At 37.1% G+C, this 15,234-nt stretch overlaps 2 protein-coding genes and 1 long non-coding RNA gene across 3 annotated transcripts in view; 2 read left to right on the top strand and 1 right to left on the bottom strand.

Moving 5' to 3' along the window:
- LOC146578765 (selection and upkeep of intraepithelial T-cells protein 7-like) overlaps positions 1–13,548 on the top strand; it is a 42,088-nt gene extending 28,540 nt beyond the window's left edge. The window contains exon 3 of the mRNA XM_085269097.1: positions 12,862–13,548. Within this exon, the coding sequence (XP_085125223.1) occupies positions 12,862–13,046 (185 nt within the window). The 3' untranslated portion in view covers positions 13,047–13,548. The remainder of the gene's footprint in view (positions 1–12,861) is intronic.
- On the bottom strand, positions 7,804–10,629 carry LOC146578767 (uncharacterized). The gene is made up of 2 exons (XR_014891582.1): positions 10,513–10,629; positions 7,804–7,915 (listed from the first exon to the last, which is right to left on the bottom strand). It is a non-coding gene; the product is annotated as an uncharacterized LOC146578767 (long non-coding RNA).
- On the top strand, positions 11,192–12,631 carry LOC146578766 (uncharacterized). Its single transcript, XM_085250252.1, has 3 exons — positions 11,192–11,220; positions 11,472–11,525; positions 11,954–12,631. Exons 1-3 carry the CDS (start codon positions 11,194–11,196, stop codon positions 12,629–12,631), a joined length of 759 nt encoding a protein of 252 aa, XP_085106378.1. The 5' UTR covers positions 11,192–11,193.
- Positions 13,549–15,234: the final 1,686 nt, after the last annotated feature.

Here is a 15,234-nt window from a genome sequence, read left to right as displayed (position 1 = left end):
AAACAAAATATCACGATACTACACAGTATCGATTTTTTCCCCCACCCCTAACAGCAATAGTACATTCATGTAGTTGTAAAGTATTCAGAATACATTACTTCTATAATCTTTGGTGGAATACATTTTAAAATTAACCTTCCCAACACTGTCAACAGGTTAGCACCTCATACCACAGTGCATCAAAACAGTCTCATGAGCGCTGGGAAGGACGAGCCCAGAGCCCAAAACAGACAGTGCAGGAGATGACAAGGTTAGTAATTGTATGGTGAAAATTATACTTTATCTTGATTGGCAAAAGAAAAGTAAATACAAAATCTGCTTCTCACATTTAGGGCATTTCCAAGATTTTTTTTTTCAAAACTTCTTCAATTTCTTTCATTACAGCTGTCCTGTGCCAGAAGTTCTGTTGACCCACAGTGAGAGGCATCATTTCAGAAACACCAGGAAGACTCGTCGCCAGGATCAAGCAGGGCTCGTGATCTTCACCAGCAGCTCCCTCACAAGAAGGATAAACCCAGCATTTCATGAACACTGATGGAGACCTTTGCTTTGTGTAATGTTAGAAGTACTCAGATAATCCTCAGAGGGTCTGGACTTTTACATAATAGAATAGAATAGAATTCAACTTTGTTGTCATTGCACATGCACAGGTACAGGGCAACGAAATGCAGTTTGCATCCATCCAGAAGTGCTTTAGCCATGATATAGATATATTACAATATATATTAGCAATAATATAGATATGTAAGTATATTACAGAAATGGGTCTATTATGGTATGTTACAATGTACATGGTATGAAGTATGTTAAGAATATTCTATAACTATAAGTATGTACAGGCTGTAGTGAGTACAAACTATGTACAGGCTATGAACAGGATATAAATATGAAAAACTATACAGAAATCTGAGATATAACGTTATACAGAAATGTGAACTATGCAAGTTATAAACAGTTGTAGGATTAAAAATTATATGTACAGAATGATTATTTACACAGAACTATACAGTAGTGCAGGTAAGTAATAGCTATAAGCTATAGTAATACCTTTAAGTCCTGTAGAAAGTTAAATATATGTTGTGCTCACTGGTTACTCTGGTATGAATGACTCTGAATTACTTTATGATAAATAACACACTATTGTCAAAAAACAGTGAAAGAATCCCAGATCACAAGTTTTTAGTTCAAATACAAGTAACAACCTTTGACTTTAATCAGGTTTTATTTAATTGTGTCAGAGAAAACATCACGTGCTTTTCATGTAGCTGAGTACATTCAGTGTTTAAAACAGAAGTTGTGCAGGTCTGAGATCAGCAGTTTTCTGAAACACCAAACTGAGGTACTGTTAATGCTGATGTATAGTGACACAGTTACAGGGGTGATTAATCCTTTTGACTTTTTGTCTTTAAATTTATCAATAAAACAGCTGCAGCTTTCACAGACAGCACATGTGGTACTTTAACCTTTGTACTGTTTTCTTCAGTTAATTTTGGAGTTACTACAAAGATTGAAGATATAGGATGATCTGTCTGCTGTCACTGGGTGGTGCTGAGGTCTGAATCTGAGGACAGCTCCTGTAATCACAAACAGAACAGAATCATCACAAACTGAAATATAAAGTTTATCTCTCAAATCTGAAATAGAGCTGATCCTTCTCCGGCCTCACACACTCGGGATCTGAAGTTGTTCAGTCCTACAGTTCTGCCGACAGCTTTTTATTTTTTTTATTTGTTTTAAAGGCCTTACTAACACATTTTCTAATATCATGTTTACCTTTGAGTTGTTGATGCTTTATAAATGGACATCTGCAAAGATGAGATGATGGAGCAGGTTTCAGTCGAGGTTCAGACTGCTGTTTGCACATATTTAATAATCAGCTCTGCACAGGAGCAGAAGCAGAGTCCAGCCTGTTGCTCTTACAGTATAATACTACTATAATAAAAGTACAGTAACCGTGGTTAGTCACTGAGCAGCCCGGTGCGTTTCTCTTGATTTCTTTAGTCAGGGTAAATTCCTTCACCTGCACGGGTTAGCTAAACGAACTTTACAAAACAAGTTTCCCCGACAGCCGAGTGCTCATTTTAGCTAGCTAGGTCCTTAGGTAGCTAGCTAAGGACCTAAATTACGGATTAGTTTACAAACACATTTAACTTACCAAAAATAATGCGGTGGGGCCTCAGGTCCTCCTGTCCGGTAGTCCAATTTACTGAAGAACACTTTGAAATAGTCGGTAATGTAAACGCTGGACCTCTCGGCATCTGCCATTCCCGAACAGACACGTGCGAGTTTGTCCGTGACCGCAGCCGCGTCGTCAGTGTTTTCCCCAGTCATTGGTCAGCATTATAATATATGCAAATACATGCGGGTCGGAATCCCCGCCCCCCAGCGCGCCCCCGGACGCCAAAACAGTGCCAGCAGAGTGAAACTGAAAATTGGTTTGAAACCGAAAAAACATAGGTTGAAACCGAAAAATGGATTGAAACCGAAAAAAAAAAATTGTAAGCGAAAACAAAAAAATTACAGTTTCAATTAATTGTTTTTCACTATCAATTTTTTTTTCGGTTTCAATACAAGATTTTTCAGTACATTTATTTCAGTTACAATATTTTTTTTCGGTTTCAATATTTTTTTCGGTTTCGTTTCAAGGTGGCATCGTTCTGATTCCATAAGAAGTGAAGTATAAGAAATGTCTTGACATTGTGTCTGTGTCGTCCTGTTCTGTCTAGTCTTACATTGTCTTGTTTTTTTTTTTGTTTTTGTTTTTTTGCAATTTTTGTACATTGCACTTCACATAGTCCTATGTTTGTCTGTTAAATATGTCATATGTAGCACCAGGGTGTATAAAAGCATCTGCCGCAGAAAGATTAGAGCCAGCAGGTGGCAGCAGAGGAGCTTGGTTTTCATCTGACCTTTGACCTTCACAGCATCTCCTCTCAGGGTTAACTACTCCCTGCATGATATGCCTGCTCTTTGTGTCTCCTTCTGTGACTTAATGACAATGTTTTATATATTAATGTTTTATATAAATCCTGTCCACAGTGCAGGGGCCACTGTAGAAACTATACAGTTCATTCAGCTTTGCCACTTCAAATTATGTTAACAGAAATTCCTCCTTCAGTGTCCGTACTCAGGGTTAAGAAAAGCAGGATTGAAAGAGAAAACTCATGCGTGCTTGCTTTGGACAGCTGACATAACACAAACAATTGCACGAGTGCTACAGAGGACCACAAGAGCCACGCGCATCGAAATAAAAATCTGTGCTTAAATAATGAATTGTAGAATAAAATGTGCATTTGTAAATTCATTTTTGAATTCCAATTTAATAATTTGTCACATGAGGTAGGACTCAAGTAGAGAACGTAATTTAACTCTTTCTGCACCGCTGGGTGAATGAGACGTTAACAGATCGTTTTTTTCTTTCTATCGGGTTGTTTTTCTTTACTCGAAGAGATCAAATTATTGGTGGGACAATTTAATAATCGCTGGATATTGGTGGGGACATGTCCCTTCCGTCCATGCCAAATCTACGCCATTGGTTGGCCCACGCGCCAGCAGTGATTACTACACCTGTGGTTGATCAAGCAGTGTCCAGCCTGTACATAAATGATTACATCATCTCTTTTTAATATTTATTCAACTTTATTCTAAGCACCAGCTGTCTGTTAGAATTTTTGGGGTTTAATCAAATAAAAATAAACAAGGTTAACATATGATTTATGTGATATGTTAAATCATAAACATATGATTTATTTACCTTTAACTTTAGAACACAAAGCACATCATGCAGACTCCTGGATCTTAGAAGAAAACTAATGAGACTAAGTGCAGGAAGCTGTCTGTTATAACTAAACATGTTATGTGCACCTTGTAAGACCTTCTGTTTAACTTGATCAAACTGTCACATATTGTGGTTTATGCTGTGAAGCATAACTTTGCCCCCACCGCCCCCTCATGAAGCTTCTTTTGAAACACAGCGATGAGCCGTAGATAATGGAAACAGCTGCTGGTTCTACTCTTCTCAGAGAAAGTCATGGTGTTGTAATAGCTGCAGTTTGTGGTTTTGTGTTGTCCTGCTCAAATATAAACAATGCCTTCCCTGAAATAGAAGAGAACGAACTACTGTTCATCTTTTTCTGTGACTACAAAACAGCTTCAAACCTCCATTTTGTTTTTCTCTGCTTCCTCACAATCTGAGTGGCCATTTTAGACCCAACAAGTTTCATTTTCAAGTGGGACAAGCCAACAAAGAACATTTGCTTAAACTCATTTGTTTATGACTCACACTTTCTGTTCATCCTTCTGAGCCACAGACGGCAGTCTTTATTATAGCTTTCTATCTTTGACTAATCTGGGCCTAATTTAGCTCCTTATGGCTCAGTTATGGTTCTGGTAAATAATAATATTGTCTCTATACGGGGCGTGGGAGTTCGCCTTGTAATCGGAAGGTTGCCGGTTCGAGCCCCGGCTTGGACAGTCTCGGTCGTTGTGTCCTTGGGCAAGTTGTCTACCAGTTACCTACTGGTGGTGGTCAGAGGGCCGGTGGCGCCAGTGTCCGGCAGCCTCGCCTGTGTTAGTACGCCCCAGTGCGCTACATTGTGCGCCCTGTCAGTGTCAGCTTGCCATCACCAGTGTGTGAATGGGTGGATGACTGGATGTGTAAAGCGCTTTGGGGTCCTTAGGGACTAGTAAAGCGCTATACAAATACAGGCCATTTACCATACTTGACATTCAGACACTTAATTAAAGCGTCTCTGTGAAACATGTTCTGTTCTGTAAAAGCATGTCCAGTTTTCACCCCTGCTCTGTAACTAAATATGAGTTTTAGCTTGCTGTAACCCTGCTGAGTCACCTCTGCTCTGGGTTTGTAAAACATTTCTTAGTCCGCTTTATTGAAAACATTATACTTACAGCTTTATTCTGATCAGAGGTGGGACCAAGTCATTGTTTTGCAAGTCTCAAGTAAGTCTCAAGTCTTTATCCTCAAGTCTCAAGTCAAGTCTCAAGTAATGTCAGGCAAGTCAGAGTCGAGTCTCAAGTCACTGGTGTAAAAGTCCGAGTCAAGTCACAAGTCTGAAATTTTGAATTTCAAGTCCTTTCGAGTCTTTAAAAAAAACAAACGAAAAAATAATGTTGCAGTTATGCTAAATGTAAATATTAGACCATGTAATTTTAAAATCTGTGTTTTTCTCAACACATACAAAATAGTGAACTTAGAAAATATACACAAATTGTGAAATTGCACCTCTTTAAAATGCAGCTCAATTAAACCTAGCTCCAAGAATAATTTTCACCGACAGTTCTGAGATAAGCTGCATGTTATTCTTGGATGCGCTTGTAGGACCAGCTTTAAAATCGCATGACAAAAATATCATACACATTAAAAAAAACTGTATCACCAACGTAGCCTGGACAACATTTGCTAGTTAGATGAAGTCAACTATCTCATCGTAGCATATTTATATGCATATTTATAATCATACGGTTCTTGGAGTGAGTGCACACACTCATGAAGTTTAGTAACTTCAGGTCACTGCAACAAGCCCAGGTACAGTTTACCGACGGATGGGTGCAGGACCTTGAAATGCACCGTGTAGAAAGTAAAGACCATCGTACGTATCATAAGTTTACCAGTCTCACAAATCGTCGTCATAAATACACATTCCTTAACCGTTTATTAATAGGATCTTTGAGCTCAACGGTAATTAATTAGTAGTGGAAATAATTTCTGGTAGCATCACAGAAATGTAGCAGTGACAATAATACTGTATGCTGTAATCGTACTGGGCAATTAGTGATACAAAAAACCTGTTTTATCCTGTGAATAAAAGTATGTGTTTTTGTCAATGTACCATAATAACAGAAGCGAAACGCAATATTGTGTCAGGACAATTCACTATTTATGCACAATAAACAAAGGAGCATAGCGCGACAATTTCTGTTCAGCGCCAGACTTGCTTGTAACCTATATCACCAATTATGTTATGAAAATGACGTATTAACTACTAAAAAACACTGACCTTCGTGTAAATGCTTGGAGCAGACTAACCTGTGAGCTGGAGTGTTCTAGGACGTTATATTTTGTCTTTGACTGGCTGCAATCCAGTCGCCTCTTTGTTACTTCGGAAACATGGCTCGAACAATTTCTCTTCAACGACGTAATCCGATAACAACCGATTTCTTTACCCGTCGGCTTCCCGTGGCTGTCATGCGACCGGCTATTGCAGTTAATAATACAACAGCTTCTTGACATTTTTGTGTTTCTTTTTATCGCTGTATAACTGATTTTAATTGAAAGCCTGCGTGCGCTAGTACCGCTTGCCACGAGTTCCCAGAATCCTTTGCGGTTCTACCCGTGAATGACGTCACATTTTCAATCTCCATATAATATGCATGTTAAATTTTATATTTGGGGTAAAATATCAAGTCTTTTCAAGTAAACCGGTTCAAGTCCAATTCAAGTCCCAAGTCATTGGTGTAAAAGTCCAAGTCAAGTCACAAGTCTTACAACATTTTTTCAAGTCAAGTCTAAAGTCATAAAATTAATGACTCGAGTCTGACTCGAGTCCAAGTCATGTGACTCGAGTCCACACCTCTGATTCTGATCACACAGTGGCCTTAAATAAAATAACAGGAACTACTTCTTCTCATTACAAAACACTGCTGAAAATAAAACAGACACACAATTAGGTGATTTTCACGTTTGGTTTTATTTTACTTTTTGATTGATGATTTTATTTATTTATTTTTAGGTTTGCAGGAACAGAAAACATTTTAAACCGATCAAAAGTCACATAAAGATGCGAGAACACTGTTCATGTAGTCCTTTATAATTTGTTTTAGGTACATCATCAGTTTTATTACGTTCATCTACAGAACATTTACTACAATTGATTTAATTTACACTTCTATGCAAAGTAAATGTAGTTTTATTTTTAATCTAAATGCTAATGATTATATAAATATTACATTTATTTTCCTTAAATTACTATTAGACTATTACCACTTTCACATGTGTTTTTGTTTTGTTTTTTAATGTTTGGGGCCTAGATTCATTCATTATCCGTAACCCGTATCTTCAGATGTCGCACATCCTTCTCATTGGGTGTTTTTGGACTTAACCAGCACAAATAATTTTAACTTATTCAGCACTCACTTTTTCCTCAAATATCCCGTAAACAAAAGGTAGCTGCAGTTATCATAATAAGAATACAGACTGCGTTGTTACTCTGCTACCCTCGGTATCTTCGTGATTATAAAACAGTAAAGGTCGAACACAGACATCCTGATCTCCTCCATTACAAATAAAAAAAGCAAACATACCCACGAATGTACAGAGAATTTAATGCAGAAATACAGAATAAAACAATTATATGTTTAACATAAAGCCAACAGCTGTCATTTACAGACCTTGCGGCATAGTTCTCAGAACCAGAATACTTCAATAACCCCAAAGGAAATGATGTTATTTTATGTATTATTATTATTCTTATTGTTATTGTTTATTTATTTTATGTTATCACATTACATTACTTAATCTTTTTTACACATACAAATCTTTTTTACACATACAAATCTTTTTTACACATACAAATCTTTTTTACAAGTACAAAATATTTATGACCACATTTTGAGCCCATAGTCTCTGAGTTCATTTGAAACGATACTAACCTCTTACTATTTGAAGATAGATTAAAAATATTATTATTATTATTATTATTATTATTATTATTATTATTATTATTATTATTATTATTATTATTATTAGTATTGTTATTATATAAGAAGAAGAAATTTAAAAAAAAATCCCTCATTGACACGTTTAGTTTGCGGCCTCCACCTGGGTCATCCTTCCCTTTCTTGGGCCTTATCCTTCTCTCTGTGCATCTTGGCTAACAGCTAGGAGCTTAATTTGCTTCTGCAGGAAAAAAGAAAAAAAGAAACAGAGACTGTAACAAGATGAAAACAAGAAAACAAAAAAAGAAAAAAAAGGTTTTTTTTGTTTTTTCCCTCAAATCTTCGATTTCAGACAACCTGTAAATAAAGTCTAGATGAAGAATACTTTGCGCTTTTAAAAAGTTTTGGTTCATTTTCATTCCTGACCAATCAAATCTTCCAGCTAACGCAGAAAAAAGTGACAGTCACAGCAGGCTGATTGGCCACTGTCAGCATCAGTCAAGCAGTCATGAGAGCACTCTCCAGTTAGTTCCTGTTTGGACGCAGACCGACTGGAAGACTCGTAAGATGAACTAGGCCAAGCTCGACGGTCTTCGTTTTTTCTCAGCAAAATGATCAAAAGTGTCCTCTTTGTATTTGTCTCGGTTTTTGCTGCTGGAGGTGAGCTGGACTTTTATAATAATAACAAATGTATTTTAATCAATTAAAGTTGTTATTTATCTTAATAATATAACATAAGGCTGAGGATACAACGGATTTGCTCTTATTATTATTATTATTTGGCAATTTTTCAAAGGCCTGTTTTAATGATGGAATCCAGCTTATATTATCTTCGATGAAGATTTTTCTCCGTTTTTGTTTTAGAAACATCGTCAATTGGAAAACAAATAAATAAAAAAGAAACTTTCGCGGTTTAGAAAATAAAAAAAATATTAATTTCCTGTACGTGGACATGAAGCATATAGTATAGCAGTGCATATACGAGAGAGGAAAATACTGTTCAGGGAAGGGAAAATAATAGCATGAAATGAAGTTACAAAACCCTCATAAGGTTCATGTTTAGGTCCTGGTGCAAATCCACCTAATATCATTTTAATTACTTTTAAAAGAATCCCGAAAACCATCGTGAGAAACTGAATGACAAATTAAATTAAAATAAAAACGCTTTTCTTTTCTTAAGAAAATCGAATCGAATAAATGTTTACGTGGTTCTGCGACAGCTTTTAATCATGACGACAATTGTTAAGTTGGACCTAAACGACAACGCAACACTTTATTGTCACTCCTCTAGGGCGTGGTCGGTGTCTGGTGTTCTTCCTTGTATAATCAGCAATAATAACTTAATATTAACAGTCGTGTCTGTGCATTCAAAGGGAGCGTTACTTGTGAGAGACTCAGTTTAAAGCCAATAACTTCAGAATACATAATTCTAATTCTAACTTGATGATGGACTTGCGTGTAATATTTAACTTGTTCCTTGTCTTACAAGACACTCAAAGAATTTTAGCTACACGTTTCACTTTACCCTTACATTTATAGCGCAGTTTATTCTGCACTTAAATACTTTATCTATCTAGCATCCCTGGCCAATTTAGAATCACCAGTTAACATGTCTTTGCACTGTGGGAGGAAGCTCACTCTTCTTATTCTCTAAAGTGGTTCAAACGCCACACAGAAAGGGCCCCAGCCTAAATTTAACTCAGGAACTTTCTTGCTGTGAAGTGACAGTACTAAACACTGCAGCATCGTTCAGATCTCATATCATAGCAAACCCTCTGACCTCTGTCTGTTTCCTGTTACTTCTGTGTACAAAATGCTGTTTTTCTGCAGTTTCAAAATTCCCCCATGATGTTTCAAAGATGACCAAGTGTCTGTCTCTGTGGGAACCTGTTCTCATGACAGTTTCAAAGGCCAACTAGAACTCTGTCATTACTCTCACTTAAAGAAACAAAATACACACAGACATGACACATACCGTTTCAAGATTCCCCAGAGCAACAATTGTCACTTATTTGACCCACACACAATGACACACTTGACACCTGGGATAGACTCCAACAACGAACCTTTACGTTCTCTATTCCCTATATACTGGTAAACATGCTCCCTGACTATTTTCTCTGTTCCTGGGTTACTCATAGGTTACCCTGGTTATAAACGTACTCAGACCGTTTTAATAAAAAAAAATGTTAAAACATCATCAAATGTTATATTTAAAGAAAGAAAAAAAAAAGAAAAAAACTGTCACATTTAAAACAGCTGTTCCATCCCGGCTCCATCAACCCCTTCATGCCCTAAATGTGGCGTTTTTATCATTTAAACCAGGAACATTTAATTTCATGTACGTAGTCGTGGACTGATAAGAGGTAATAATCATAAAACAAACAACAAACAACAACAAAAAACAATACGAGGGGCGATGTGGAGAAACACGGAATACAAGTGAAAATCAGCCTGTATCTTAATTTGATGTAACATTTGACTTAAGTGAGCTACCCCACAAAGTCATAGAGCAGATACCGGGCTTTCCATTCATGTCGTACGTGTTTAGGTGGCCTCTTACAAAGAGGGAGGACTATACAAAAAAGTCCAATGGTAAATTTCACGCTTCTCGTGTTCCCAAACAGTCCAGTATTATATAAATGACATTTAAATCACGACTGAAAACTAGTATGGAAATTGTTAACGTGTGTTATCCATTTGAAACCAAATTAAAATGAAAACCAGCGCAAAACATCGAACTAAAATAATAACGCTGTGAAAAAACAACAATTGTTTAAGGTTACGCTGAAAGAAAATTTCAAAGGCTGTTCAGCAGTTAAAGAGTTTCCATCTTACCGTCAGAGGCTGAAGCCAAACTTGGGCAGAAAAGCTGCTGTCCACTCTGAAACGACAAAACCGAGAAATCTCAACGAAGTCAGGGAAAGTTTTCACGCAGAGGCTGCTGAAATGTTTTCAGCTCGTCGTTTGTGGCTGCGGTAACTGAGGAGACTTCTGTGAACGACAGAACAGATGAGAGGCAACGCCCCCGGTCACTTTTCCTGTTTGTGATCTGCTGGCGAAGGTGACTTCTGCTTTCAGCTTCACATCAGCAGATCACATTCAAACCCAGTGGCGTCGTTAGGCCTATTTTAGGGGTGCTGAAGCCTCCCTAAAATATTCTTAAGCCCCCCTAAATAATTTGGTGGGTTTTTTTTTTTTTTTTTTTAACTTATTCGATTTTTTTTTTTTTTACAGAACTTGCAGACAAATTCAATATAAAGATGCAGGAATATGAGTTTAAAGAAATAATAATATAAACCTGTCGCTATTCACACAAATATGATCATAACTCGGTTGGTCCCTTTCGCTTTACATTGTTAAGGTAGCGTCAGTGCTTCGTTATCCAATCCCTTCCAGTTGTTCACAGGGGACATCCACATGACTGAAAATCCAGTCCTCGTTTTCACTGCTACTTTACACTCCGCTCGTATACACCTGCAGAAACACTAGCGTACATGTGGCAAACGGCAAGAAATCATGGATATACGCAAGTTTTTCAAGAAAGTAAGTCTTCATCACTGGCTGGTAGTAACAATTAGTTAGCTCCAGCTAACAGCAGAGAGTCCCATGTAAATAAGGAACCAGGTGCTCCCCATTTTGTAAATAAAAACCTGGCTAGCGCACTAAGTTAAATTGTTAGCATAATGTTAATTTCTGTCACTCGTTTTAGCTCTGAAAAATCCAGCTGAGCTCATTCAGGTATGGTTATCATCAGTGGAAATAATAATAATCACTCCATCCCCATTAACCTGTAGGAGTCAGGGCAGAGGAGCACAGAGAGGCAGAGGGGAGAGACGTCTGCTGGAGAGGTGAGTCAAAGGATGGAGTCATTTGTGATGCAGACAGTCTGATTAGAATTTTATGGGACTCAATATGGATATGAAATATGAAACATTTCAGTCACGGTACAACATATAAGACCTGTTTAACTTGAGCTTTTATTTAGGAGAGTCAAGGTTAGAAAGTGGAGAGAGCAAAGAGAGAGATATGTATATAAGTCAAATTAGCCTGACTCACATATTTTTGAGGGTTCTATTTTAATATTACTTCAATTCAAGTAATTTAGTAATATTTTTCAGGGCTTTAAATTGCAACCATTTTAGTCACATGCGTGCTCAAAATATAATGTTTGTAACTTCAAAATATTTGGGAGCAACAAATTACTGTGGAGCGGGAGCAGAAGTCATGATATTAGCAATTTACACTACAATTCAGTATGTTTTAATGTATCTTGAAGGGTGAGGCAGAAGGAGTGGCTGAGGGAGAAAAAGGTCAACAGGCAAGTTCAAGTCAGAGAGAGCAAGGAGAGACAGAGGAGCTGCAGCAAATGGATGGAGAGGCAGAGGAAGATCAAGTTATTACAGAGAGAGGAGAGCAAACAGGCCAAGAGAGGGAAAATGATGAAGCAGCTGCAGCAACTCATTCTACTACAGGGTTTGATTTAGGTGACAAAGACACAGGGCCCAGACAGGTGAAGCTGAAGAGCTATCCACATGATACTTTTGGTACACAGAAGCGAGCATTTAACCACAGCTGGTTTGAAAAGCACAACTGGTTAGAATATTCAGTCAACCAGAGTGCAGCTTTCTGCTTCCCATGTAGAGTGTTTGGCAAAAACATCAAACATGATAGTTTGGTCAGTAACGGTTGCAGAGATGGAGTGGAGTGGAGCAGAGCTGACCTGAAGCCACAACATCTCCTTTTGTACCGAGATGGACACTTTGAACCAGCCAACCAGCATCCATCTTTTAAGAACCGGGTGGATCTGCAGGACAGACAGATGAAGGATGGAGACGTGTCTCTGATTCTGAAGGATGTGACGATTAATGACACTGGAACATACGAGTGTCATGTCTTCCCAAACAATGAACACATTTGCAATATCTCCCTGAGAGTTGTTCCTCCAGGTGAGTGAGTAGAGTTGAGTGTGTGTGTGATCAGAGGTGAAGCTGCTTCCTGGTTGTTGATGTTTGTTTCTAAAGATGTTGTTGATGAGACTTTGTAGAAAGCAGCTGGTCTGAGTGATGTGATCAGAGTGCAGTAGATAATGTCTGACAGCAGTTTGAAGAGGAAATGGATTCTGTTCTGTTCTTCACTCATCACCTACCTGACAGCTGACACCTCACACCTGTTTCTCACCTGCAGGTCAGACAGGAGGACACACAGAGGATGGAGGGAAGGAGGATGGATCTGTTGGACTAATAGCTGGTCTGGTAGTTCCTGTTGTGCTTCTTGTTGCTGCTTTTGTTGGTTTTTTGATCTACAGAAAACATAAACAACAACAGAGTCAGAATTCATACCAGCCTCCAGTTGAAATGCAGCCTGTTTGAAATCTTAAATGGCTTTTTTTCAGCTGGTCTGTGAGTCTCCTGCTGCTTTTCCACTTATTAATATTATCACTGAACAGAGACAGACATTGGTTTTGTGTGATGACATCCAATACTCAAACAGTCTACTCTGTATTCCAACACAGCACAGACTTTTTCAACAATCATTTAGCAATGTTAACTGCACAGCAAGGACGCAAAAAAATGTAGAGGTGAAATAAGCCTAATAAGACTGTCCAAGTAAGATATCAGCAGATAAAAAAGAACAAAAAAAAAATCAGCATCGCTAAGTGTTTTTTTTTTTCAGACAGTCACTAAAAAATGTCCATGAGTGTTGGCTAGTTAAAATCTGAACCTAGAACATAAAACAAATAGTTAAGTACTCCTGTAGAATCACATATTTAAACATACAAAGAGAAATCCTAAAGTAAAGTTGTAAAAGACAATTAATGGAATTGAGTTGAATTTCATTATTGTGCAAAACAGGGCATTTTAAATCTTAGCTCTTTAGTCAAAAATATGAAATTCCATTTTTATTCAGCTTTCATACTAAATCATGTTCTAATATAAAAATAAACATTTGCATAAAAATATTCATTTAAATGTGATTTATTCTTATGTTAAGAAAGGCCAGTGAAAAGCGAAAGTATTGATCTCTAAATGTTTTCAAGAGATACAAATCTGAGGTGGTTCTAAAAATTAGATCATTTATCATTCTAATCATAGTCAGATTTCAAAATATTGGAGTCAAAAAAGTGTTGAAATACTGGAAACTCCAATAATTTTTTCTTTCGGATAACTCAGAACAACTTTTTCATTGTCATTGTACAGTTGCTTGCACAGCGAAATTAAAGAAAATAATATACAAAAAAGAAAAAAAAAACAATATAAGAACACTATATAGATATATATATATACTAGACATACACAATGTCTGAGCCTACAAGGGAATCATAATAGAATTTAATAAATAAATAAGAGTGGAAGGGCTATAGTCAGTAAGGATAGGGATGGTAATTGCACATCTGCCAAAATATTGCACAGGGAATGGCAGCAACATAGTAGCGATAGAATGACTGTATGGGAGATACACTTACACTCTTAATTTGTATTAAGAGTTCTGACAGCCCACGGGCAGAAGCTGTTCTCGAGTCTGTGTGTTTTGCACTTGATGGATCTGAACTTGATCCAAGTTTGTCAGCTTGAATGTTGAAGCTAAGAATGTCTGCAATAATGGTATTAAAAGCAGAGCTGAAATCAATGAAGAGCGTCTTTACTGAGAGTCCCAGGACTCTTCAGATGATGCAGAGCATAGTGGAGGGAAGTGGATGCCCTCCACTAAGACCAAGACTATCTACTGGTATTTTGTTTTTATTTTATTTTTTTGTGTTACAGTTATAGTTGTGTTATAATTGGTCAGTGAAGCATGGGAGATAAAGGAAAATGTATTTTTCTTCATTTTGTGAATAAAACTTTAAATAACAAGTATTCATACAAGTTTTTCATTTTGCAGTATCGTGCAATTCAGCATTCAGAAAGTGTTTTTTACAATGTAAAGTTTTTGTAATTTTATTAAATTTTTATTATTAATATGTCCTTAAATATTATAATTTTTCAGATTTTAACTTGTCAATTCTCTGTATTTTTTTATATATAAGAAGCTAACGTCAAAATTTGAAATATACAATTTTTATGCAAATAAGCAATGGTCTGATGATTTCAGATGACCCTGTTGTAAAGAATAAACATTCTTGCTGTGAAGTTAACACAAGCTCAACGTGTGTGACTCTATTCTTTATTTATGATTCTATTCTTTACTACAGCACAACATGTTGCGGCGCAGGACACTAGTTGTCCTCTGCAGACTTGGTGAAACAACACATACATGCAGTTTTATAATCACTGTGATATTAACTAAACCATTAAAAAAAACCCTTTCTGTGTCAAATTTGAACTTTTATGTTGTGTACAGATGATCCGGAGACAGAATTGAATATTTTGGGCTGCTCTGGCAACAGTAGAGGCCATTTAGATCGTAATGTGGTTTTCTCAACAGGAGGGCCAGCATTCAACCAGAACTTCTGCCAATACACCTTAGATGAAATGGTGAACTTGGTCATCAGTGTGGTTTTTAGGTCTTCAGTGTATCATGCTCCTTCCCCATCTATTATAGTGTAAACCTCCACTACTT

Source organism: Mchenga conophoros, linkage group LG3 (genome assembly GCF_057382185.1).
Source record: "Mchenga conophoros isolate Kocher_MC1m ecotype Shallow Benthic linkage group LG3, M_conophoros_male_GT1.1, whole genome shotgun sequence".
In the NCBI taxonomy this organism is placed as follows: Eukaryota; Metazoa; Chordata; class Actinopteri; order Cichliformes; family Cichlidae; genus Mchenga; species Mchenga conophoros.
Note: the sequence above shows the minus strand (reverse complement) of the source record. Positions and strands in the feature narration are given on the sequence as shown.

Bases quoted from the DNA above. Each gene is read 5' to 3' on its own strand.
- LOC146578766 (XM_085250252.1), top strand. From the start codon at position 11,194: ATGGATATACGCAAGTTTTTCAAGAAA. The intron at 11,221-11,471 runs GTAAGTCTTCAT...ATTAACCTGTAG, and splicing joins TACGCAAGTTTTTCAAGAAA to GAGTCAGGGCAGAGGAGCAC. The intron at 11,526-11,953 runs GTGAGTCAAAGG...TGTATCTTGAAG, and splicing joins GAGAGACGTCTGCTGGAGAG to GGTGAGGCAGAAGGAGTGGC.